The 22,819-nt window shown below is 49.8% G+C and overlaps 1 protein-coding gene across 3 annotated transcripts; it reads left to right on the top strand.

The window, feature by feature from the left end:
• Nucleotides 1-1,486: 1,486 nt before the first annotated feature.
• Gal3st1 (galactose-3-O-sulfotransferase 1) lies at nt 1,487-17,843 on the top strand. 3 transcript variants are annotated; one of them, XM_021211172.2, is made up of 3 exons: nt 1,487-1,686; nt 14,866-15,008; nt 16,446-17,843. In XM_021211172.2, the coding sequence occupies exons 2-3, from the start codon at nt 14,878-14,880 to the stop codon at nt 17,584-17,586; spliced, it is 1,272 nt and encodes a 423-aa protein (XP_021066831.1). In that variant the 5' UTR covers nt 1,487-1,686; nt 14,866-14,877; the 3' UTR covers nt 17,587-17,843. The 3 variants fall into 3 exon arrangements, with proteins under 3 accessions (XP_021066831.1, XP_021066830.1, XP_029401157.1); XM_021211171.2 differs by lacking the exon at nt 1,487-1,686 and adding an exon at nt 7,360-7,427; XM_029545297.1 differs by lacking the exon at nt 1,487-1,686 and adding an exon at nt 15,357-15,453 and having other exon boundaries at nt 14,935-15,008; nt 16,446-17,787.
• The last annotated feature ends 4,976 nt before the right edge of the window (nt 17,844-22,819 follow it).

The following is a 22,819-nucleotide window of genomic DNA, read 5'->3' as shown; positions in this document are numbered from 1 at the left end:
ACTCTGTAGACCAGGCTGGCCTCGAACTCAGAAATCTGCCTGCCTCTGCCCCTGGAGTGCTGGGATTAAAGGTGTGCGGCACCACTGCCCGGCTTAGAGCTGGATCTCATAGAGGTATTTCCTCCACTTCCTCTGATGGCGACTAGCTTATGTTGACCCAAAACAAACCAGTACAGGTGGAAGGTGAGGGTGAGGCCTAAGGGCAGGTATAGCCTAGATTTCCATCCAAGTGAGGCCACTGCTGTATCTCAACTTGTGACCTTTGTGGACCTGCCCCCTCACTCCAGGTACCTCTGATGATGGTCCTTACCTGGAACTGTCCATGCATCATGAAAGGGCCAGGGTTCTGGTCATTCAGTCCTTCCCGGGACATCTTTCTCATAGCCACTCCCCAGAGGCTGTGATACCCTAAACAGGGTAGGCTGGGCTTTCCCCTCCCAGAATCTAAGGACCTGATGGCCTGACTGACCTGTTTTGTATTGGCCCCATATGTGGAGTTTGTGCTGCCGTGGCTGCACCTCAACTGAAGAGTTTCGCTGGCTTTGGCTAGCGGACCCCAAGGTCCCCCAAACTGGTGGCTTCACTGTATGTGTAGGATTGGGGGGGGGGGCTCTATCTGATGCCATGTTCTGGCATGGCAGTTTCGAGAGGCAGGGACAAAGGGTTAGGACTTTCAAAGTCATAACCTATAGCCTAGGAGGTGACTCAGGCCAGCATGGGTATATGTGTCTCTAAGGCCCACAGGGACAAAGAACGGCAAGCCCATCAGATATGGAAGAATGCCTGGCAGCCAGGCTGATGTGGAATTTTCCCCATTCCAGGGTTGCCTAGAAATGTCGGGGGCAGTGGGACTCTGACGTGGCCCATGTGCCACCGGATGGATGGCCAGCTGGTTCTGCACTGCCCACAGCTGGGGTTAATTCCAGATTAGTTCCCATCCTTGGTTTTCCTTTAGGATGAAGGACAGCCTGAACTCTTTAGGATGAAGGACAGGCCCCTACTTCTTACTTGCCCAGACCTCTAGAGGAGGTATCCTCAAGAGGAAAGTTAGCTGAACCATGTTAGTGGCTCTGAGTCCGCTCAGGGATCCTGCCGCTTCTTCACCTGGTTTCCTTGGATACCACCAATGTGTTCCTGGCTCATCAGAGGGAGCTTGGAAGACCTATGTTCCACTGGATCCTGAGGAGCTCCAGTGCTGTCCGTAAAAGGCTGGCAACTAGTCCTGCCCCCTTTCTCCGGAGCCCAGGCTCCCCTCCCCAACACTACCACCAAGCCCCAGGCACCCTCTATTCCCTTCTGGGCTGGCAGTAGGACAATGGACCCCTTGGCCCATCGGAGACAAACAGGCCTTGTTGGGCCGGAGGCGGGGGCGCGATATTGCGCCCCAGGGAGCTGAATACGGCTTCTGTGCCACTTGGGCAGGCGCGCAGTGGACAGGACAGGGGGAGGGGGCCGTGGCGCCCATTGGCCCTGGCGTCAGGGGCCGGGCCAGGCTGCTGGCCTCACCTAGCCAGTGTTGAGAGCGGGGGTGCGGCAGCCGCTGCGGCGGCGGGGCGGGAGCATGGACCAGGCCTGCCAGCGCGCCGGGTCCCCGCGAGTGCGCCCCGCCGCCCAGTGAGCGCCACGGCGGCGGCGGGGGCCGGGGCCGACCCCTGCCACCCGGAGCCCAAGGAGAGCAGGGCAAAGGTATGTCGGGAGGTCTTGCACTCACGCTGGCTGTGCCCTGCCTCAGCCTACTTCCTGAACGTCTCGCCTACTGGATCGATCGATCCTGCTTGCCCAGCAAGGGAATGCTGCAGAGATGCTTCACCGACACTGTGTCCTGCAGGCTCTGACTGATTGCTTGCCCTGCTCTGGGTGCCCCTCCTCCCCTGACCCCCGGAGTCCCTGAAAATGAGGTGGGTGGGGCTCGAGAAGGTTAACTGTTGTGCTGTGAGTTCGTTAATAATTAATCCTCTTGGACATTGTGGCCTGGGCCCAAGTGGAATAGGAGGCAGGAATCTCCCCGCTCCTTACCTGCGTTACCAGAAGAGGCAGCTGTCACAGTACAAACCGGGGAGGGGGGCCGTGGGCAGTGACAGACTCCTGTGCTTGGGGAAGGCCTCTCATATGTGCCCCTAAGGAGATGAGTCCACAAAGGAGAGACTTGTCTAGTTAGGACAGGAAAGATCCTATATGCAACAACTGCACGGTTCCGGAGCCATGGACCAGTGCTCCATAAGGGGTCTCAGGTTGGTCTGCTCCCTTAGTGAGAGGCCAGCACGAGCCTTCTCTTTTTAATTGCCCCCACCTTCCCGAGCTGGTTGTGATGACAGGCACACATCTGGCTGCAGGAACTGACACCTGACACCGGAGGTTACCAGGGTGATAGTGAGGATGCCACGGAAATCTTCAGGAGGAAAGAGGTGTGGAGGGAGAGCCAATCAGAAGAACTCAGTCTCCTCCTCTCTGGAGGGGGTGACCTGAGATCCAGAGGCACCCCTAAGCTGATCTGTACTGTGCCTTCAGGCGTCCTAGCTACTGAGACTCAGTGAGTCAGTGACTTGCTGAAGGTCACACCATTGGGAAGTGGCTGATCACTGCAAATCACAGTTTGGGTTTTTGTTTGTTTGGGTTTTTTGTTTGGTTGGTTTTGTTTTGTTTTGTTTTTTGGTCCCCATCTCAGGATCCCAGCCCCACCCAGAAGTCCTCTTGCCCAAACTGGAGGAGAGATGCCTTCCTGGGCATCTCTTTTGCTTTCTGGGTTCTGTGCTGAGTTCTCATAAATCTGTCACTCACAGTGTCTCTCACTGGGCTCCAAGGAAGAGCAAACAGCCCATGCAGGAGAGCAGCGAATCACTTGAGAATGGCACTCAATGGGGGACTCTAGGCCCCCTCTGTGGCTTGGGGCAAGCTTCTTGCTTTGGTTTGACTCCATGAAATATGAATGACTCTAGAGAGGACACGGCAGGATGGAGCAGAAGTACCCCAAAGGTTACCAGACTGGAGACCTGGAGTTAGCAGGTGAGAGCTCTCTCCAGGGCAGGGAGGTTAGGCTCACAGCCAGACCCTTTCTGTGACACTCTCATCTGCCTCAATTTTACTGGGTGTGGAATGTGAGTGCTGAGGCAAGTTGGGTATAAAACATGGGAAACATAGGTCATTGCAGTCTATTGATCTAAAAGGACCTAAGTTGTCCATGAATATAACCAGATCCACTGCCACAGGCCAGGCACTGACTCTGCACACCTCTCACTTTTGGATCTTCCCAGAGAGACTGAGAGAGCATAGCTGTGCCTTTAAGTGTTAGGATGGAAACAGTTTCTTGCCAGCGATTGCCCTGTTTCGAACTTGGGAGCAGGATTGTACTAAGGGTATCCTGAGTCTGGCAATGGACAGTGGGCATGCTCACCCAGAGCGTTGTGCGTGGCACGTGCAATGCCTCCATAAAACTTGTCTACCATGCCATGTGATTACACAACCAAGTACATCTTCAGACTGTGACTAGTGTAAGGTATCGATATTTATTACGGACCCCTGAGTTTAGCCCTGGGTGCATATATATATATATATAGAGAGAGAGCTAGAGCTGCGAGCTGCTTTGGGTACTTGGATCTGCTACCAGGAAGGCTGGTGGTTTTGCATGAGCAGGGTAGTGTCTCAGAGAGAGCTGTGAATATGCTTCAAGTTCTAGCTTTGCCACAGTTACGGGACTCATTTCTCCACCTGCTACTTAGGGCTAGCATATAACACTAAGCCATTCTGTTGGGCACCGTGTGTGTGTGTGTGTGTGTGTGTGTGTGTGTGTGTGTGTGTGTGTGTGTATTGTGATCACGTGATAGCCCTTTGAAACAATAGGGTTGCTAGGCATTGTGGCACATGCTTATATTTCTAACATTTGGGAAACTGAACAGGAGGATTGCCAGTTTGAAGTCAGTCAGGAGCATAGTGAGCTGGTCTATACAAGAAGCACAGGTGTGCACGTGCGCACGCGCACACATGTGTACACACACACAGGAAAAAAGAAAAAGAAGCAGGACATCTGAGAGAACGGAAGAGGGAAGGAAGGTGCAGGTGACATTATAACATTAAGAACTGGGAGGTAAGCCGGGCGTGGTGGCGCATGCCTTTAATCCCAGCACTTGGGAGGCAGAGACAGGCGGATTTCTGAGTTCGAGGCCAGCCTGGTTTACAGAGTGAGTTCCAGGACAGCCAGGGCTAAACAGAGAAACCCTGTCTCGAAAAACCAAAAAAAAAAAAAAAAAAGAACTGAGAGGTGGCTCAGCGGTTAAGAGCACTGACTGCTCTTCCAGAGGTTCTGAGTTCAAATCCCAGCAACCACATGGTGGCTCACAACCATCTGTAATGAGATCTGACACCCTTTTCTGGAGTGTCTGAAGACAGCTACAGTGTACTTACATATAATACAATAAATACATCTTTTAAAAGAAAAAGAAAAAGAAAAAGAAAAAGAAAAAGAAAAAGAAAAAGAAAAAAGAACTGCCTTCCAAATCATGAGAGCCTAGAACCATTGGCTCCACATCTCCAGCCAATGGGAGAATAAGGGTGACAAGTGTCAGGACTGCGAGCTTGGAGAGGTCCTGTGAGCCAACAAGTTAGGGTCCAGACAAAATGCCCTGCTAGGCAACGCTCCCCTTCTCTGCTCTGGGACCCCACTCCAGAGAGCCTCACCTCACACCTCACAGAAGTGCTTGACCCTTGTGAGTCACTCCCAGAAGGAGGTCCTCTGCGTTCCCCATCCTCCCCAGCTCTGTTCTGTCATTGGCTCTGCCTTTCCATTGCGGACACTAAGGTTTGGAAAGAGCGGTATGCCTGCCTCAGAAACATGAGGTGTGCCTGAGTGTGTGTGTGTGAACGCACGCGCATGTGCACCTGTGTGCTTGCAGGTCAGAAGGCAACGCCCAGGAATTGGCTTTCTCTCCATTGTGTGGGTTCTGGAGATCAAACTTCAGGAGATCAAGCTCTGGAGATCAGGCTTGGTGCAAACACCTTTACCTGCTGAGACATCTTGCTGGCCCATTATTTATAAAGTTTCACTATTTTCCAAAGTAATGTAGACTCTGGTAAAATATGAATGCATATATATATTCACATTGCATGTAGGGAATCAAATTGTGTCGGTAAGTGACCCCATTTCCTGGGGAAGTACACTTTACATTCGGTACCATCTCAGGCCCTTTAATCTAAGTACAGATGTACAGTTTTTCTCTAATGAATACATTCATTCTTTACAGTGTGTAACAAGGCAGCTTTTTTAACATCTGGTCCTCAGAATCCTTGTCTGTGAAATGAACATAAAAGGTCTATTCTAGTTTGCTTTCTGCCTAAGGATGATACCGCCCACAGTGGGCTGAGCCCTCTTACATGATTAAAAACTCCCCACGGATATTTGATGATCAGTTTGAGATGCAGCATTGGCTTCCCTGTAACACAGCTTCTGTGTGCTGACCCTGAGGAAGTTGTCTCAATGATGCTGTCTCTTCTTAATCACACCTGATTTTTCAGCCCTGATTAACAAGCACCAATTGTCCCAGTAAAGCAAAGCTTCCACAGATTCTTTTCTTTTTTTAACTTTTTAAAAAAATTATTAATTTTATATATGTGAGTACATATATAGACACACCAGAAGAGGGCATCGGATCCCATTACAGATGGTTGTGAGCCACCATGTGGTTGCTGGGAACTGAACTCAGGACCTCTGGAAGAGCAGCCAGTGCTCTTAACCACTGAGCCATCTCGCCAGCCCTTCCACAGATTCTTAATCTAAAATATCATACAAAGAGCCCTGATGTCATTGGCCAGGTCTCCGCTGTCTACATTTCTCTTAGCATTATTTTATGTTCCAACTTCCTACAGAGCAGCTGGACCATGAACTCTGAGCACTTCATGGTTCTTCCCACTCAAAGCTCCAAATACACACTTCTCAAAAGTAACAAAAACAAAAACAAAAAAAACCCCCAACCAACCAAAAAACAAAACAAAAACAACAACAACAACAACAAAAAAAACAAAAAACAAAACCCAACAAGGCCTACAGTCATGTCTGTCATAGCCATACCCCTGTTTTCTGGTACCCATTTCTATCTAGTTAGGTTTCTATTGCTTGTGATAAACACCACGGCTAAAAAAGCAACATGTGAGAGAAAGGATTTATTTTAGCTTACAGGTTACAGTTCATCCTCGGGGATGCTCAAGGCAGGGGTTTAAAGCAGAAAATACTATTTAGTGCCTTACTCATCTCCAGGCCTACTCACCTGCAGATGGTATTCCCACGCCGACTGGACACTCCTATATCAATTGGCAATGAAGAAAATGCCTGCATAGACATGGCCATAAGTCAATCAGGTGGAAGTATAAGTCACATTCTTGCTGTCTGATTCACCTCATGGAGCTGCCTTCAGACTAGGTCAGCCCAGAAGGCAGAAAAACTGATGCATATTAGAAAAAAATAAAATAAAACTGCTTCCCAGTCAGGGTGGTCCTTACAAAGAGCCGACATACCTGTATATAACCTTTAGGGATCGGTTATTAGGAGAAAGAGCCTCAAAACTGCACCTTTAAGCTAACAGGAAACAGCTAGACCTGAGATTGCTGTGCTGGCTAAGCTTGAGTTTCAGGTTAGGAGCAGGAATCTAGGAGTTTCAAGCTAGGAGACTCCTTCCAAGGCCCAGGGACACCACCTCCAGCCAGCCCCAAACCGGCAAAATGGGTCTATGCGTGTGACCCTATTATTTGCTCAGGCAGGCTGCCCAGCATGGCATAAACTCTTTGATGATGAAGGACTTCGTGTTCAGAGATGCCATGCTTCCTCTGGATGTCTCCGGCTGTTAGCTATCACCCTGGGGGTCCTGTATGGGCCAATAAAAAGTCTGTGTCTGGTACATATTAGCATCTTTAGGTCTGAGCTACTGGCAGGTGTGGTGTTTGGCCTGTGATTTTGTTGTTCCATAGTCTGCCTCTGTAGGCCTTAGTTTCTTTTTTTATGATGGGCCTGAGATGGGTAGTTGACCCATCTGAGCATCCAGAAAGTCTGAATAAGCTGCGCACATAGGCACCTGTTCACCTCTTTCCAGTTTCCCTCAAGGTCTTTGTCTTTAAGCTTTCGGTGTCTGTGCCCTTGGCCCAAGGGCACCTAGAACCTTTCTGAGCTCTTAGGTAAATGAGCTACCTGGCTGTTGGAGTCTAAAGAGGGGAGGGGAATCACCCAGGGCTGTTCAGCCAAGGGACAGCAAGATGACCATGGCACCTGGGCATTCCATTCATTATCCCTAGGGAGGGAGCTCATAAATATTCATAAGCACTGGGGCGTGGGGGTGTGGAAGGAGCCAGCTAGCTGCCAGCTGGGTATCATTGGAGCATTCTTGTCTTTGACTGCAGAGGCAGCCTGGGTGTTGGGAGAGGAAAGGGGCAGACAGTCACAGCCCAAGGTGAGTGTGTCCCCTGTATCCAGCAGGGAGAGTGGAGGGTCTGTGCGGTGCTAACACTCTCAGCCAGCTGTACCAACCTGGGCAAGTTTCACAGCGTGTAGTTTGTAGTGGATGGGTTCTGCTTCTCCTTTGGTCCTTCAGGATGTTTGGTCTCCTCGGTGACCTGGAGGATGTTGGGTTTGGCTTGCTACCAATTCTCGGGATGATGTGGCTGGCTAGTCCATGAAACTAGGGATTAATGAGGGAAAGACAAGGGAACCATCTATCTGACTCGGTCCCCATCACAAGCAGCGGGAGGTACAGAACCTATTTTTCTAGTCACACCTTCTGCTTCCCCTGTGCTGTGTGACCTTGAGGATATTGTAGCCTTCTCTGAGATTTGGTCTCCCTCCTTCTCTGGAAAAGTTCTCTTCAGTGCCAACCATCTTCTATCAGACTGTTTCGGGCTAGTGTGCACACAACAGAGTGGGGCCAGTCTGGGACCCTGGGAGGGACAGAGTAATAATGATCAGTAGAGCAAATGTCTGCCCTGTGCAAGCCCTGAGTCTGTGTGTTCCATCTAAACATTGAGCATCCCATAATGACAGAATATTGGTATTATTTTTAGAGGAGAAATTACGACCCACAGAAGGAGACAGTCTTGCTTAGGGCATACAGCAAGCTGGAGTGTGAGTGTGTGTGTGTGTGTGTGTGTGTGTGTGTTTTGGCACTTAAAAAATTCTATTTAATTAGTTATTACGGGGAAGAGGTGAGAGTGTGGAGGTCAGATGACAACTTCTGGGACCTGGGGATCAAACTTAAGTTATCAGTTTTGGTAGCAAGCGCCTTTTCTTTACCAGCGGAGCCGTCTTGCCTTCATACTTAGTTCCCTGAGACAGGTCTCTCTGTCCACAAGATCACCCTCCTCCTGCCTCTGTCCCCTGAGCTGTTGGGATTGCAGGTATGTACCACCATACCTGGCTTCAGACCTGGGCTTTAAGCCCAGAACCCTGCCTGTGGGTGCTGGCTCTCTCTGGGTCTATAATGTGTTCTCTCACAAGCATGTTCTTGTACGTGACTGACTCTCACCATCACATGCATGTTCTTGGGTATGAGTGACTCTCACATATGACGTCTGTGTTTGGTTCACTCATGGCAGGGCACAGGAAGTTTATTTCTTTGTCTCTTTAAGACAAAGTCTTGATCTGCAACCTACTCTTTCTGGCCTGTTAAGACTTCAGCTTCCTGAGTGCTTGAATCATAGGCATGCACTCTCACACCCAGTAAGGGATAGTGAATACATGGCAGTCATTATCACCACCATTATCACCACCATCATCACCACCATCACCACCACCATCCTTAGTGCTGGGGACAGAACCCAGGGGCTGGTGCACCCTAAACAAACTTTACCAAAGTTACCTTCTTGGGGCCTTTGATATCCATGCCATGCATGAGCCTCACAGTACGTCTATCTCCCCTTGTGGCTATCTCTCCTTGTGGCTGTCACCCAGGTGGTAGCTGCCTGATTAAAGGACTTATCTACTCTCTTCCCCCAGATGCCCAGGCCATGAGGTGTCATTTACCAAACATTCACCAAGTGCCAGGCTCAAGGATGTCTGGAGTGAATCTCCTGCAACTGGTCAAAAGTGTGTGTGGGGTGTACCTCTCCTGTAAGGCAGGACTGCGCCCATGGTCAACAATGATGACAATGGCTAATTGTCACTGCTTATTAATAATTAATACTCTGATCACCTGTCATTGTAACCACAGAGCTCTGGGATCATTCTCCCTCCTGCCCCCCTCCTGAGTACTAGCCAGCCGGTTTCTAGCCTTAGTTTGCTCCGAGGCTCTTCCAGTGACTTCGCTACTTTGTGTCCCGCATCTAATGGAGGAGACTGAAAGGCAAGAGAGGAGGGGTTTTGTTACTAAATTCCCAGAGGTCAGACAGCAAGAGAGTGAGGAGCCTTGAATACCTCAAGAAGCTGGCCCAGAAGAACCAGCCACCAGGGTCCCTTCTATTTCTCACCCCTTCATATTAGCCGTCAGCTCTGCCCACCAAGGTCAGACAGTTCTATGTTCCTAGGACAGAGCCCAGGCTACGCCTTGACCTTTCACTCCTGCCCCTCCCCCACCCCACCCCACCCCACCCCACCCCGACTTCAGATACCCTAGACATGAGCTGCTACATACAAAGTGCTACATATGGGAGAGCCACAAACATGGGCTCAAAATCCTGCCCAGGCCCTTATTTGCTGAGTGACACTGAGCAAACCTTGCCACCTATTGGACCTTATTCTCCCTATCTACAAAATGGAGTGATGGTTCGACACCGTGGCATCCCCTGAGTGGAACTGCGAAGTTGCTGTGGGAAAGGCTCCTGTCCCATCTCATGCCTTCTAGCAGAGACTCAAGTAGCCTCGTGGGGCTCAGTACACACACACATGGACCTAGTGAGGTTTTGAAAAACCCAGACAGGGGCTGGAGAGATGGCTCAGTGGGTAAGAGCACCCGACTGCTCTTCCAAAGGTTCAAATCCCAGCAACCACATGGTGGCTCACAACCACCCATAACAAGATCTGATGCCCCCTTCTGGAGTGTCTGAAGACAGCTACAGTGTACTTACATATATAAATAAATAAATGATATTAAAAAAAAAAAAGAAAAAAAAAAGAAAAACCCAGACAGTAGAATGAATGAATCCATGATCTTTCGCGGGTCGGGGAGGTCACTGTCCTGGGTGAGGTCAGGAAGCCCCTGATTGGCAGCTTAGGATGCTGGTCTGCCCCCTACTGCCAGTCCTCCACCGTAGCCCTCCATCATCGAAGCTACTCGGAGTTCCGGAAAGTACTCTGGTGAGTGGGGCGCGATAGGATGGGCCCTCAGGCTTAGCAGGGAGCCAGCTACAAGAATCTTCATTCCCCTAACACTAGGAAAACTAGGACCTTATGCTTACCGTCTGTTCCTGGCCTGAGCCTTGCTCTATACGCTGGCTTTCTGCTAGCCCCCACTCCCTGTCCTCCGCAGAAGGCTGGCCGCTGACCGGAACTCATCAGGCAGATCTGTGGGCAGCTCCTCTCAGCCCCCTACCACAGCTCCTTGCCCGGAACTCAAGAGGGTTGTAGCCAACACCGAGCCATACCAGCGTGCTGACCGCTCAGGAGGCTCCTGGGGTCCAGCCAGATTCCTCTCTTCAGCTTCTCTCCAACTTATAGATGAGAAGCAGCTTCCCAGGGCATCTCTGGCTTGTCTGAAGTCAGTGGCAAAGCCCTGAGGGGTCCAACTGAGCTTGGTGGCCATAAGCCTTTAATCCCAGCACAGAGGCAGGTGGATCTTAATGAATTGAGGCAGCTTGGACTAGAGTGAGTGCCAAGACAGCTAGGACTACATAGTGAGGTCCTGTCTCTAAAACAAGCAAGCAAGCAATAAACCGGACACTGAGGTCCATACCTCCCCTTCCTGGTCCCTGTACTGACTACGTTTTTTGGGTTTTTGGTTTTGGGGTTTTTTGTTTGTTTGTTTGGCTTGGGTTTTGTGACACTGTCTTATGATATAGCCCAGGCTGGCCTGAATGCTTGACACCCCCCCCCCAGCGTACCCTAGGGTTACAGTCACGTGCACTTTGTAAATTTTAAACTGTGAGCAGGTGCGTAGCTCAGTAGAGAATTCTTGCCTGGAATGCTGAAGGTCCCAGGCAGATCCCAGCACTGCTTAGGAAAAAAAGAGGGGTAACAAAACCCCTAACCTGATCTAGAGGCTACTTATTGTCCCCTTTCCTATTAAATAGTATACATGAAATGTAACTGTTGTGAAACTGATTAGAGAAATATTTCTTTCTATACCCCTCCCCAGATACACTCACAGGATTGGATCTGGAAATGTTGAACCCAGGTTGAGATCCCTAATCCAAAATCTGAAATTAAAGATGATCTAAAATCTGAAACTTTTTGAATATCAACATGACGCCAGAAGTGGAAAATTCCAGAGCTGTCGTCATGCAACAAGTCATAGTCAAGACATTGGTGTGATACGAATATCATATAGCATTCTTTCTGGCTGAGTATGAGTACAGACATGTATGTATGCACATGCATATGGAGTCCAAGGTCAACACCAGGCGTCTTCTTTGCTTTCCACCTGTTAGTTTTTTCGAGACAGGGTTTCTCTGTGTAGACCTGGCTGGACTGGAGCTCACTCTGTAGACCAGGCTGACCTCGAAATGAGAGGTCCCCTCTTGCCCCCCCCCCATCTCTGTTTCCTGAATCCTGGGATTAAAGGTGTGCTCCACCATGCCCAGCTTTACCCACCTTACATTGTGAGGCAGGGTTTCTTATTAAACCTGAAGCTCTCTTGACTAAGCTGGCTGGCCACTGCTGGCCACTGCGCTCTGCGAGTCCACCTGCCTCTGCCAGCCCAGAACTAGAATTACAAATGTGCCCTGCAGCTAGCTTTTGTTTTTAATGTGGTGTTAGGAAAATCAAACTTCTCTTTATGCTTGAGTAGCAAAGATTTTTGCCAGCTGTGCATCTCCCCAGGCCCTCTAAGATGTCTCTTTATGCACATGAACATAACTCAAAATAGAAAGGGCCAAATCAGAACCATCTCTGGTTCTAAGCATTTTTGGTGGAGCTCAGTTGTTCTTCACTGCCCTTCAGTAGATGTTTGCTTCTGTTCAGGCTTTCGTGTATGCTGATCTAGGTACACGTATGGACTGGGAGGTGCAGTACATATCACTCCGGAATTTTCCAGGGTGTTTTTGTTTTTGAGGATTGTTTGGGTTTTTTTTGTTTTGTTTTGTTTTATTTTGTTTCTGTTTTTGAGACTGGGTCTCACTATGTAGCCTTGGTACCCTGGAACTAGTTATGTAAACCAGGCTGGTGACAAACTCAGAGATATTCCTGACTCTGCCTCCCAAGTGTTGGGATTAAAGGTGTTTTGCCTGGTTAAAATGTATTTATTCTAAAGTGTGTTTGCGTCTGTCTCTGTCTGTCTGTCTGTCTGTCTGTCTCTCTCTCTCTCTGTGTGTGTGCGTGCGTGTGTGTGTGTGTGTGTGTGTGTGTGTATGTAAGCCCACAGTGTCTAGAAGAGACCTCATAGCCCCTGGAAGCTGGAGTTGCAGGCAGTTGTGAGACACTTAACATAGGTATGGGTGCTGGGAACTGAATTCCAGCCCAGCAAGTACTCCTAACAACCACTGAGCCATCTCTTCAGCCTTGGTGCGCCGAGACAGGACCTCCTACTGTATTACCAGTGTAGTCTCAAACTACACATGTAGCTAAGGCTGGTCCAGTCTCTCAGATGCCAGGCTTCGCTCTTTTTTTTGTTTCTGTTGCTGGGGGCTTGAACCAGGGTCTCTAGCATGTGTTTCCATGGTTGGCTGGCTTTCCTTCCTTCCTTCCTTCCTTCCTTCCTTCCTTCCTTCCTTCCTTCCTTCCTTCCTGTTTTTCTTTCTAAAGATTTATTTATTTAATATATATAAGTACACTGTAGCTGTCTTCAGACACTCCAGAAGGGGGCGTCAGTTCATGGTTGTAAGCCACCATGTGGTTGCTGGGATTTGAACTCAGGACCTCCGGAAGAGCAGTTGATGCTTTTTTTTTTATTTTTCGAGACAGGGTTTCTCTGTNTAGNCCTGACTGTCCTGGAACTCACTTTGTAGACCAGGCTGGCCTCGAACTCAGAAATCCACCTGCCTCTGCCTCCCGAGTGCTGGGATTAAAGGCGTGCGCCACCACACCCGGCTACAGATGATGCTCTTAACCACTGAGCCATCTCTCCAGCCCTCTTTCTTTCTTTCTTTCTTTCTTTCTTTCTTTCTTTCTTTCTTTCTTTCTTTTTCTTCCTTTCTTCCTTTCTTTTCTTTCTTTCTTTTCTTTCTTAAAGATTTATTTATTTATTGTACACTGTAGTTGTCTTCAGACACTCCAGAAGAGGGAGTCAGATCCTGTTAAGTATGGTTGTGAGCCATCATGTGGTTGCTGGGATTTGAACTCTGCACCTTTGGACGAGCAGTCGGATGCTCTTACCCGCTGAGCCATCCCACCAGACCTCCAGCCCTCTTTCCCCCCTTTTTTTTTTCCATCTGTAGATGACTCCTGGGGACAGGCCTGGTCCCTTGCTGCTGCTCACTGAAATTGTTTCTTTCTCCCACTTTCCATTTCTAATCAAGTTGCCATGAACACCTTTGACACACATGACTTCATACATTTGTGTATCCATGGGTTTCCAAAGAGCAGTGGCATGTCAGTGAACCACATTTGGCATCATTGGCCCTCTGGGAACAGTCTCCCCAGCCTTTACCCAGCCTTACACAGTGAGCCATGAGTCTGTCATTGTCATAGGAGAGGAAACATTCCCCCAGCATGGCTTCTTCCTCTGCTGACTTCCTCACTGTGGTCTTTGCTTTGAGGTGACAAGCTAAGGACTCAGAGCTTGCTGCCACCTCTTCTGGGGACGGGCCTGGAGGATTTCTCTCAGCCAGCAGTCACGGATGCCTTAGGTCACCTTCCCAGGGAGGCTACCGGGCAGTGGTGCTCCACATGCACTTGGTGATGTGCCACGCGTGACCACAGGGTGGTGTGGATGACCTTCTGTAGCCTCGGGGGCTTGGAAGCATCAGCTAGGGGAGAAATGGAAAATTTCAGCCCTTTCTGTATACCTATGGGGACGTAGAAATGTTCCCTTGACCCAGCAGCTCAGACCTCAACCATTACCGTTAACAGCTCTGTCTCCTGTGGATAAGGTCACCGTACCCACATCACATTGGCACCCCAAATAACAAAAGCTCACCAAGACACCCTGTGAAAGTGAGATAGTAGTTTTGTTTGTTTTTAAGACAGTGTTTCTCTGAGTAATTCTGGTTGTCCTAGAATTCACTCTGTAGGCCAGGCTGGCCCTAAAACTTGCAGAGATCCGCCTGCCTCTGCCTCCAAAGGACTAGGACTAAAGGCGTGCGCCACCACCGCCCGGCTGACTCAACAGTTTTCAATATGTACATTTTATGCGGTATTTGGAACATAACTATACAACTGAATGTATTTGTTCATTTGTTTGTTTAAGTTCCAGCAGGGAAGGTGGTACAGGGGCCAGGGAAGACTGACCCTGCCCTCTGAAATAGAAAAGATTCTAGCCTTCCGTATGAACCAAGATCTAGGGCTGAGACGGGACTTTCTCCTTTTGTTTCCCAAAATGCATTCATCATAAAACCCCAAAGGTCTACAAAGACGGCAGTCATCACCCGTGTCCTTATTAGTTGACTAAAAGTTAGAACCACACTTGGCAGACCTTTCTCTCTGTCCATTTCGCCTGCTTTCTTTGAGTTCGCTGTCTTCTAAGGTTCTGACCCTGCCCTGGAGTCCACAGAGCTGGCAAAAGCAGTACCCTTTGCGAGCCCTGGCAGCTGTGGAGACTCCCTGGGACTAAGGTCTTGACCCTTCTGTTCTGTCTGCACTGTCCCTAGCGGTTTCCTGAGATGACTCTGCTGCCAAAGAAGCCCTGCAAGTCCAAGGCCAAGGGGCTGCTGCTGGGAGCTGTCTTCACCAGTTTCCTATTGCTGCTGTACTCCTATGTGGTACCTCCACTGTATCCCAACACGGCCTTCACGTGAGTGACGTCAAAGTGGGCGTGGGGCGGGGCATCTTCATGGTCTACAGTGGAAGCTTTCTATTGGACAACTAACCGGTACCACCTACACTATGATGTATCCAGCAGACATTCTGGCAGAACTCTTGGTGCAACCCAGGCCTCTGTGTGTGCCTGGCCCACAGAGCAGGAAAATCATCTAAAACTGTGGCTAGGGCTTGAATTATAAGCTGAGGCCCAACAGGGCCACAGTAGGGTCCAGGATAGAGACGGGCTGTGGTTTGTCCCAGAATACCTATCTGGCACAAGGGCCCGGATTCGGACTTTTCAAACTTAGGCCTATGTGACTGTGTCCCTCTTCTTAAGCAGCTGGGCTCTCCCATCTCCTCGTGAGGCTGCGCAGCATACGTCTGGTGCCACCTGCTCTTCAGTTAGCGGTCCTAGGGTAATCTGAAAATTATTGCCAGTAAGTGATTTTTGTTTTGTTTTGGTTTCTTCGAGACAGGGTTTCTCTGTGTAGCCCTGGCTGTCCTGGAACTCACTCTGTAGACCAGGCTGGCCTCGAACTCAGAAATCCATCTGCCTCTGCCTCCCGAGTGCTGGGATTAAAGGTGTGTGCCACCACGCCCGGCTCACCAATAAGTGATTTTAACGAAACAAAACAAGGGGCTAAGGAGATAGCTCAGCTGTTAAGATTCTTTCAAAGGGGGCTGGAGAGATGGCTCAGCCGGTAAGAGCACTGACTGCTCTTCTGAAGGTCCTGAGTTCAAATACCAGCAACCACATGGTGGTTCACAACCATCCGTAATGCGATCTAATGCCCTCTTCTGGAGTGTCTGAAGACAGCTACAGTGTACTTACATATAATAAATAAATAAATCTTTTAAAAAATGAGTTTAATTAAAAAAAAAAAAAAGATTCTTTCAAAGGACCTCAGTTCAGTTCCCAGCACCCACATGGCAGATCACAACGGACTGGAATTCCAGTTCCAGGGGATCTGACACTCTCACACCTTGGCAGAACACCAAGGTATATAGAATAAAAATAAATACGTAATTAAAAAACAAAACAAAAACCAAATACCCAACAATCTTGGGCAGGAGAAATTGGGGCTCAGTTGGTAGAGTGCTTTTCTTTTTTTTCTTTTTTCTCTTGGTTTTTCGAGACAGGGTTTCTCTGTATAGCTCTGGCTGTCCTGGAACTCACTCTGTAGACCAGGCTGGCCTCGAACTCAAGAAATCCGCCTGCCTCTGCCTCCCGAGTGCTGGGATTAAAGGCATGCGCCACCACGCCCGGCTGTAGAGTGCTTTTCTAGTACCCATAAAACAATGAGATTAAACCTTCAGGGCTGCATGAGGGGATTGTGGCTGCCTGGCTGGTCTAGCTCAGGCCCTTCCCAATTCCCCGATGGTACTGTCATCCGCAACCCCCTGACTTCTCCATCCCTGTCTCCCCCAGGACCTCAGAGGCCGCAGCGCCCTGCTCCCCTGTTCCCAATGAGCCAGTGGCAGCCACTCCCGCCAACGGCTCTGCAGGAGGGTGTCAACCTCGGCGAGACATTGTGTTCATGAAGACGCACAAGACCGCCAGCAGCACGTTGCTCAACATCCTATTCCGCTTTGGCCAGAAGCACGAGCTCAAGTTCGCGTTCCCCAACGGCCGAAACGACTTCCACTACCCGTCGTACTTCGCACGAAGCCTGGTGCAGGACTACCGGCCCGGGGCGTGCTTCAACATCATCTGCAACCACATGCGCTTTCACTACGAGGAAGTGCGCGGGCTGGTGCGGCCAGGTGCCACCTTCATCACCGTCATCCGCGACCCCGCTCGTCTCTTCGAGTCCTCCTTCCACTACTTTGGATCCGTGGTGCCGCTCACCTGGAAGCTGTCGAGCCGCGACAAGCTGGCCGAGTTCCTGCAGGACCCCGATCGCTACTACGACCCGAACAGCTACAACGCGCACTACCTCCGCAACCTGCTCTTCTTCGATCTGGGCTACGACAGTAGCCTGGACCCGGGCAGCCCGCGCGTGCAGGAGCACATCCTGGAGGTGGAGCGCCGCTTCCACTTGGTGCTGCTGCAGGAGTACTTCGACGAATCCCTGGTGCTGCTCCGGGAGCTGCTGTGCTGGGACCTGGAGGACGTGCTGTACTTCAAGCTCAACGCGCGGCGCGACTCGCCGGTGCCGCGGCTCTCTGGCGAGCTGTATCGCCGAGCCACCGCCTGGAACCTGCTGGACGTGCGCCTCTACCGCCACTTCAACGCCAGCTTCTGGCGAAAGGTGGAGGCCTTCGGGCGTGAGCGCATGGCACGCGAGGTAGCCGAGCTGCGCCAAGCGAACGAGCACATGCGCCGCATCTGCATAGATGGCGGCCAAGCGGTTGGTGCTGAGGCCATCCAGGACTCAGCCATGCAGCCCTGGCAACCCCTGGGCATCAAGTCCATCCTGGGTTACAACCTCAAGAAGAGCATCGGGCCGCAACACGAGCAGCTCTGCCGGCGCATGCTCACTCCCGAAATCCAGTACCTGTCTGACCTCGGTGCCAATCTCTGGGTCACCAAGCTCTGGAAGTTCCTTAGGGACTTTCTAAGGTGGTGATATACCCTGCCCACCTCCTGTTTGGTTTCCTGATGCAGCAAGGCCGGGCAGGGAGCCTCTGGTACCTAGCCTTCCCTAGCCACGCCTAGTGCCACCCTGGGGTCCCTAGGGTCATAGCTGTCTGGGTGGGACTGGCCTCTCTGCACGAGAGGGCCTAACAGAGAGGTATTTAACTAATTATGCCATTTTTTTTTATTTTATTAAATCCCCTTTATTTCCAGCCTCCTCTTACAAGGGGAGACTCAGAAGTAAAGAAATTTTATGTGTTTTTTTGTTAATTGGTCTCACTGTGATGACTGGAGGGTCTCTGGGATGGGACCTTTGGAAGGGGGTCTGTAGACTGGAGTGCAGCAGAGGGCAGGGGCCTGGTGTGTTTGTTACTTGCTGAAGTCAGTGTGTGGCTCAGAGACTTCCACAAGCTGCCAAAACACGGAAGATCATGTGTGTGGCTGAGCGCTGGTTATGTCGTCCCTCCTTCTGTGGATGAGTGCTATGTGAGCAGAATTTCAGCACAAAGGTTTAGTGGACTAGGGATTTTAATTACCTCATGTGACCAAATCAGGGAGGAGGCAGTTTTACCGATCAGGCTTTAAAGTACTGATGGAGCTGTTTGGCAGCAGCGGCGACCAGGTTAGAGCAGAGATTAGAAACAAATGTGTGTGTGAAGTGTGCGTGTGTGCACATGACAGGGAGGCTGGGGGCAGCAGGCCCTGGTTCACACCAGCTCTCACAGTGACTACGGTAACTCTTGGAGGCAGACACAATTAGTGTCCCTTTCCAGCGGTGGGTATCTGACATCCTAAGGGAGGAGGGACTTGCTGGGGGAGGGTCACGTCAAATTCAGGATCACGTGCTAAGGACTCCCTCCGCACCCCCGATACTTTTCCATATTCAGTACCCATTTCACCCTGTACCCAATGGCCCCTTTCTGGCCCCAACTAGCAGCTTCTGGCCCCACTGCCCCTTTCATGCACTGCCACCCAGACTGCTTCACACAGCTGCTCTTGAATCTCAGAGACACCCCAGCATCTACCAAATAGCCCACATTTGTCTGAGTCCTTTTGTGAGTTGTGTCCAGAGATACAGATGGCCGCCAAGTCGGTTGAGCATGGTGAGCTGTCACCTGGGTAAAGAATTAGTTGTGACTGTACCTGGTGACCCTCCCCCCCCCAGGTAACAGGACCCTTTCAGGGACACAAAGTCTCAGACTTGCAGCTAGGACCAAAGTGGCCTTAGTCATAGCTTAGTAACAATTGTGGGCTCTCCTAGTGCCAGGTTCAATCTAAGTGCTGATATCCCAAACCTAAATGTCTAACAACTCCCTGACTTTATAAACCAAAATTCAGAAGGTGAGCCTAGTCACCCACAGTCACGAGACATGTGGGGAAAAGTTAGGGAGGCCGGCTATTCAGTGGATATCCATACCATCCTGGCTGAGTGCCGTTTGTTTTGTTTTAAGATAATCTCATTATGAAGCCCTGGCTGGCCTTGAGCTCATAGAGATATACCTACCCCTGCCTTCCTAGAGCTGGGGTTAAAGGTGTCCACCGCCCTGTGCTGCGAGATTGTTCTTGTTTTACTCCTGGACGTTCCCCACCCTAGATCTCTTCACCTCCCACGCCAGGCCTGGACTCCCAGCTCATTGGAAGCACCACCCGCACTTTCATGGCTTTATAAAGTTATACTGTTCTCTGTCGTCCCCACCTACGCAGCCAGGGTTTAAACTATAGAGGGAAAACAGTAAACATGGCAGGGACTGGAGGCTGGAGAGGCGGTCAAGAGCACTCCCTGCTCTCCCAGAACCTGTCTGAGGCGGTTACCCACAACCTCCTACAACTGTCAATTCAGGATCCCACACCCTCTCCTGACCTCTGTAGGCATCTGTGAGCAAGCACGCGCATGTGTTCACGCGCGCGCGCACACACACACACAATTTTTTTTTTAAATTGATGCTGGGTGTGGTGGCTCACGCCTTTAATCCCAGCACTCGGGAGACAGAGGCAGGCGGATTTCTGAGTGCGAGACCATCCTGGTCTACAAAGTGAGTTCCAGGACAACCAGGGCTACACAGAGAAACCCTGTCTCAAAGAACTATAAAAAAATAAAATAAAAAGTAAAAAAAAATTGATGAAAGAGATTATTCCTAGGGAAGTATATTTTACTCCGAATCTATATGCTAATTTACTCTGCTTCTGTTAATCACAGAGCTATTATGGTGTGAATATGATAGTATCCTTGGATTAAGAAACCTCATAATTACATTTCTTTGGGCCTCAAAGAGCCTAGAAATGCCAATTAATTATTAGTATGTGTTACTATATCATTAACTATTAATGTGGTTGACTTCTGAACCTTTAAAGATCCAAGGAGAACAACTTGGCAGGGAGCAGAAATATGATTCACTCCCTCAGCACTTACTGTCTCCTAGTCCTAAGGGCTTTACTACCATTCATACATTTATTATTGTAATTAATATTTGAATGACTGGTTGCTGGGCCATGAGCAGTGTTGGAACATGAATGATCCTGGCTTCTTCCCCAAGGCAGTGATGGAGACTCAGAGAGGCTGAGAAACTATGTTAGGGTCACAGACGGAAGGGAGGAAAGAGCTTGGAGATCTAGCTCCATCTTTTGCAAAAGCAGGGAAATCCACAGCCTGAGAACTGACTTCTCTGAACAATAGAAGAGGTCCAAGCCCCCTAAGCATTTGCAAAATGGCTCAGTGGGCCCCAGCGTGCTTTTGCCGCTCCCTGACAGCAGAGGGCGCAAGGTATTGCGGTTGGTTTTCTCCAGCTGTGCAGGCCAGCCAGCACACATTTGTAACAACCAGACAAGTTGACCAGATCTTGTGTATGTCACCAAGCCAGGGTCACGGTTCCCTCCTTCAGAAAAGCTCACAAAACTACCTCTCTGTATCCTGCCCAAGAACATGTTGAGGTCTCTCTGACCAGGATCTCATAGATGCCATCAAGTTAGGATGAGGTAATTCCACAACCCCCAATCTAATATTTCTGTTGGTCTTATAAAAAAATTAGAATGAAGATAGACATGGCAGTGTATGTCTCTAATCCCAACACTCAAGAGTCTGAGGCAGGGGATGGAGAAGTGGATCAGTGGTTACCAGTACTGGCTGTTCTTGCAGAGGATTCAGATTTAGTTCCCAGAACATATGTGGCGGTTCATAGCTACCTCTAACTCCAGCTCGAGGGGAGCCCTCTTCTGCACTCCATATGGAATACAGGCATGCAGGCAAAGTATTCATACACATAAAATAAAAAGAGCATTTAAGATAATAAAGTATAAACACACAAAACAGGATGGGATGTAGCTTAGCTGGCACAGTGCTTGCCTGGCATGCAGGAAACCCTGGGCTCAAGTGCTGGTGCCACATCAGCAAGTCATGGTAGTACACACACTCCTGTAATCCTGGTAAGTAGGATGTGGAGGAGGGAGGATTGTGAGTTTGAGTCTAGCCTGGGATTCATAAGGAGTTTGAATGCCAAACTAGGCTACATGAGACTGCCTCTCAAAAACAGAGAACTGGAAAAGAGGAAATGCCACGTGACTTCAGGTAGGGACCAGAGAGATACCGAACGACAAGGGATATAGAGGAGCAAGGAGAAACCGCAGCAGGCAGGAAGAGGCAGGGACGCTCCACCTAGAGTCTCAGAAGGGATGTAGCCCAGAACCTGATTTCAGACTTCCACCACCCAGGGTTAGTTCTGAGTGTAAGTGTTACAGGATTTGGAAGTACCTAGATTAGTAAAATGTGAGTGTGTGTGTGTGTGTGTGTGTGTGTGTGTGTGTGTGTATGAGAGAGAGACAGAGACAGACAGAGAGACAGAGAGAGACTAAGGAGGGAGAGACCTGCCCCTGAATTTTTGGCTCTATCCCATAGACTGTGGGCATGAATAGATTATGGGAGAAAGGAAGCCAGTTATCACAGGCATTCTCCATCTGCCTCTGGACCACCATGATGTGAGAGGCTTTGCTTCAAATCTACACACACACACACACACACACACACACACACACACACACACACACAAACTATGGGCAGAAATTTCCCAAACCATAAATCAAAACAAGTCCTCTATTTTTTGGTTACATGATTTACTTGTTTGGATTGGGGAGCAGAGGTGTCACAGCACCTGTGTGGAGGGCAGTGGACAATTTGTGAGAGTTGGTTTTCTCCTTCCATTGTGTGGGTCTTGGGAAGCCAACTCAGGTGGTCAGGCCTGGTGATCGGTGTCTTTTCCTGTTACAAAGGCATGGCATCTCAGGTTCTATCCATGGCAGTGGGACCTTGCTGAGTGTCTTGGGAGATCCCATCTGGCCAGAACCTAGACAGTCAGGAAGACAGACATCACATTGAAGGCAATCCCAACATCACATTTCAGCCAGCGAGACCTCCAGCCTTGGAACCACCAAGTATTCAAACTGGGTACCAAGTGTTCGAACGCAAGTCTGTGGGAGTATTCCACATTCAAACTGCAACAACGGGGATGGTGGAACCTTGGCCGTTTCTCTCTTTCATTTTGGTTGTGGTGAAAGGGTTGGCTCTGCTATGGTGGGCTGCCTGCTTCCCAATGATTAAAAGCAACAGATCCATCCAGATCATGAGCTAGTATGCACACATGTGTGTTTGCATGTGTGCAGAGGCCAGGGGTGATAGTGGGTGTCTTCCTCAATTGCTACGCCTTATTTTCAAGGCAGTGTCTTTCTATGTTTTGACTGTGCTGGCTGCCCAGTAAACCCCAGGCCTCCTCCTGTCTCTGAGATCCCAGTACTGGAGTTACAGATTGGGAGTTAAGAGTTCAAACGCAAGATCTCACGCTTGTGCAGTAGGCACTGCACGGGGTGGGCTGTTTCCCCAGCCAGCCCCAGAATCCTTTTCCTTTTGTACAATGGAATCTCCACCTTCAAATACTAATCCTGTCTCCCTTCTCCTAGGCACACCCCCTACTTTACATCCCACTCACTGCCTCTCCCAGTCACCTCCTCCCACAGTCCTTCTCCCAGCCTCCATCCCTTCTTCTCTGAGCCAGGCGGGGCCTCTCTGGATATCCCCCTCCCCAACCCTGGCACTTCAAGATTCTGTGAGGCTTCCACTTCCACTGAGACTGGACGAGGCAGCCCAGCTAGAAGAACATATCCTACATACAGGCAGTAGTTTTGGGGATAGCCCCAGCTCCAGTTGTTTGGGACTCATGAAGGTCAAGCTGCACATCTGC

The sequence above is a fragment of the Mus pahari genome, chromosome 13 (genome assembly GCF_900095145.1).
Source record: "Mus pahari chromosome 13, PAHARI_EIJ_v1.1, whole genome shotgun sequence".
In the NCBI taxonomy this organism is placed as follows: domain Eukaryota; kingdom Metazoa; phylum Chordata; class Mammalia; order Rodentia; family Muridae; genus Mus; species Mus pahari.
Note: the sequence above shows the minus strand (reverse complement) of the source record. Positions and strands in the feature narration are given on the sequence as shown.

What these genes read in the sequence shown, in the direction of transcription:
- Gal3st1 (XM_021211172.2), top strand. Translation starts at nt 14,878, where the DNA reads ATGACTCTGCTGCCAAAGAAGCCCTGCAAGTCCAAGGCCAAGGGGCTG. An exon ending in TATCCCAACACGGCCTTCAC is followed by an intron (nt 15,009 to 16,445) that starts GTGAGTGACGTC and finishes TGTCTCCCCCAG; the next exon opens with GACCTCAGAGGCCGCAGCGC.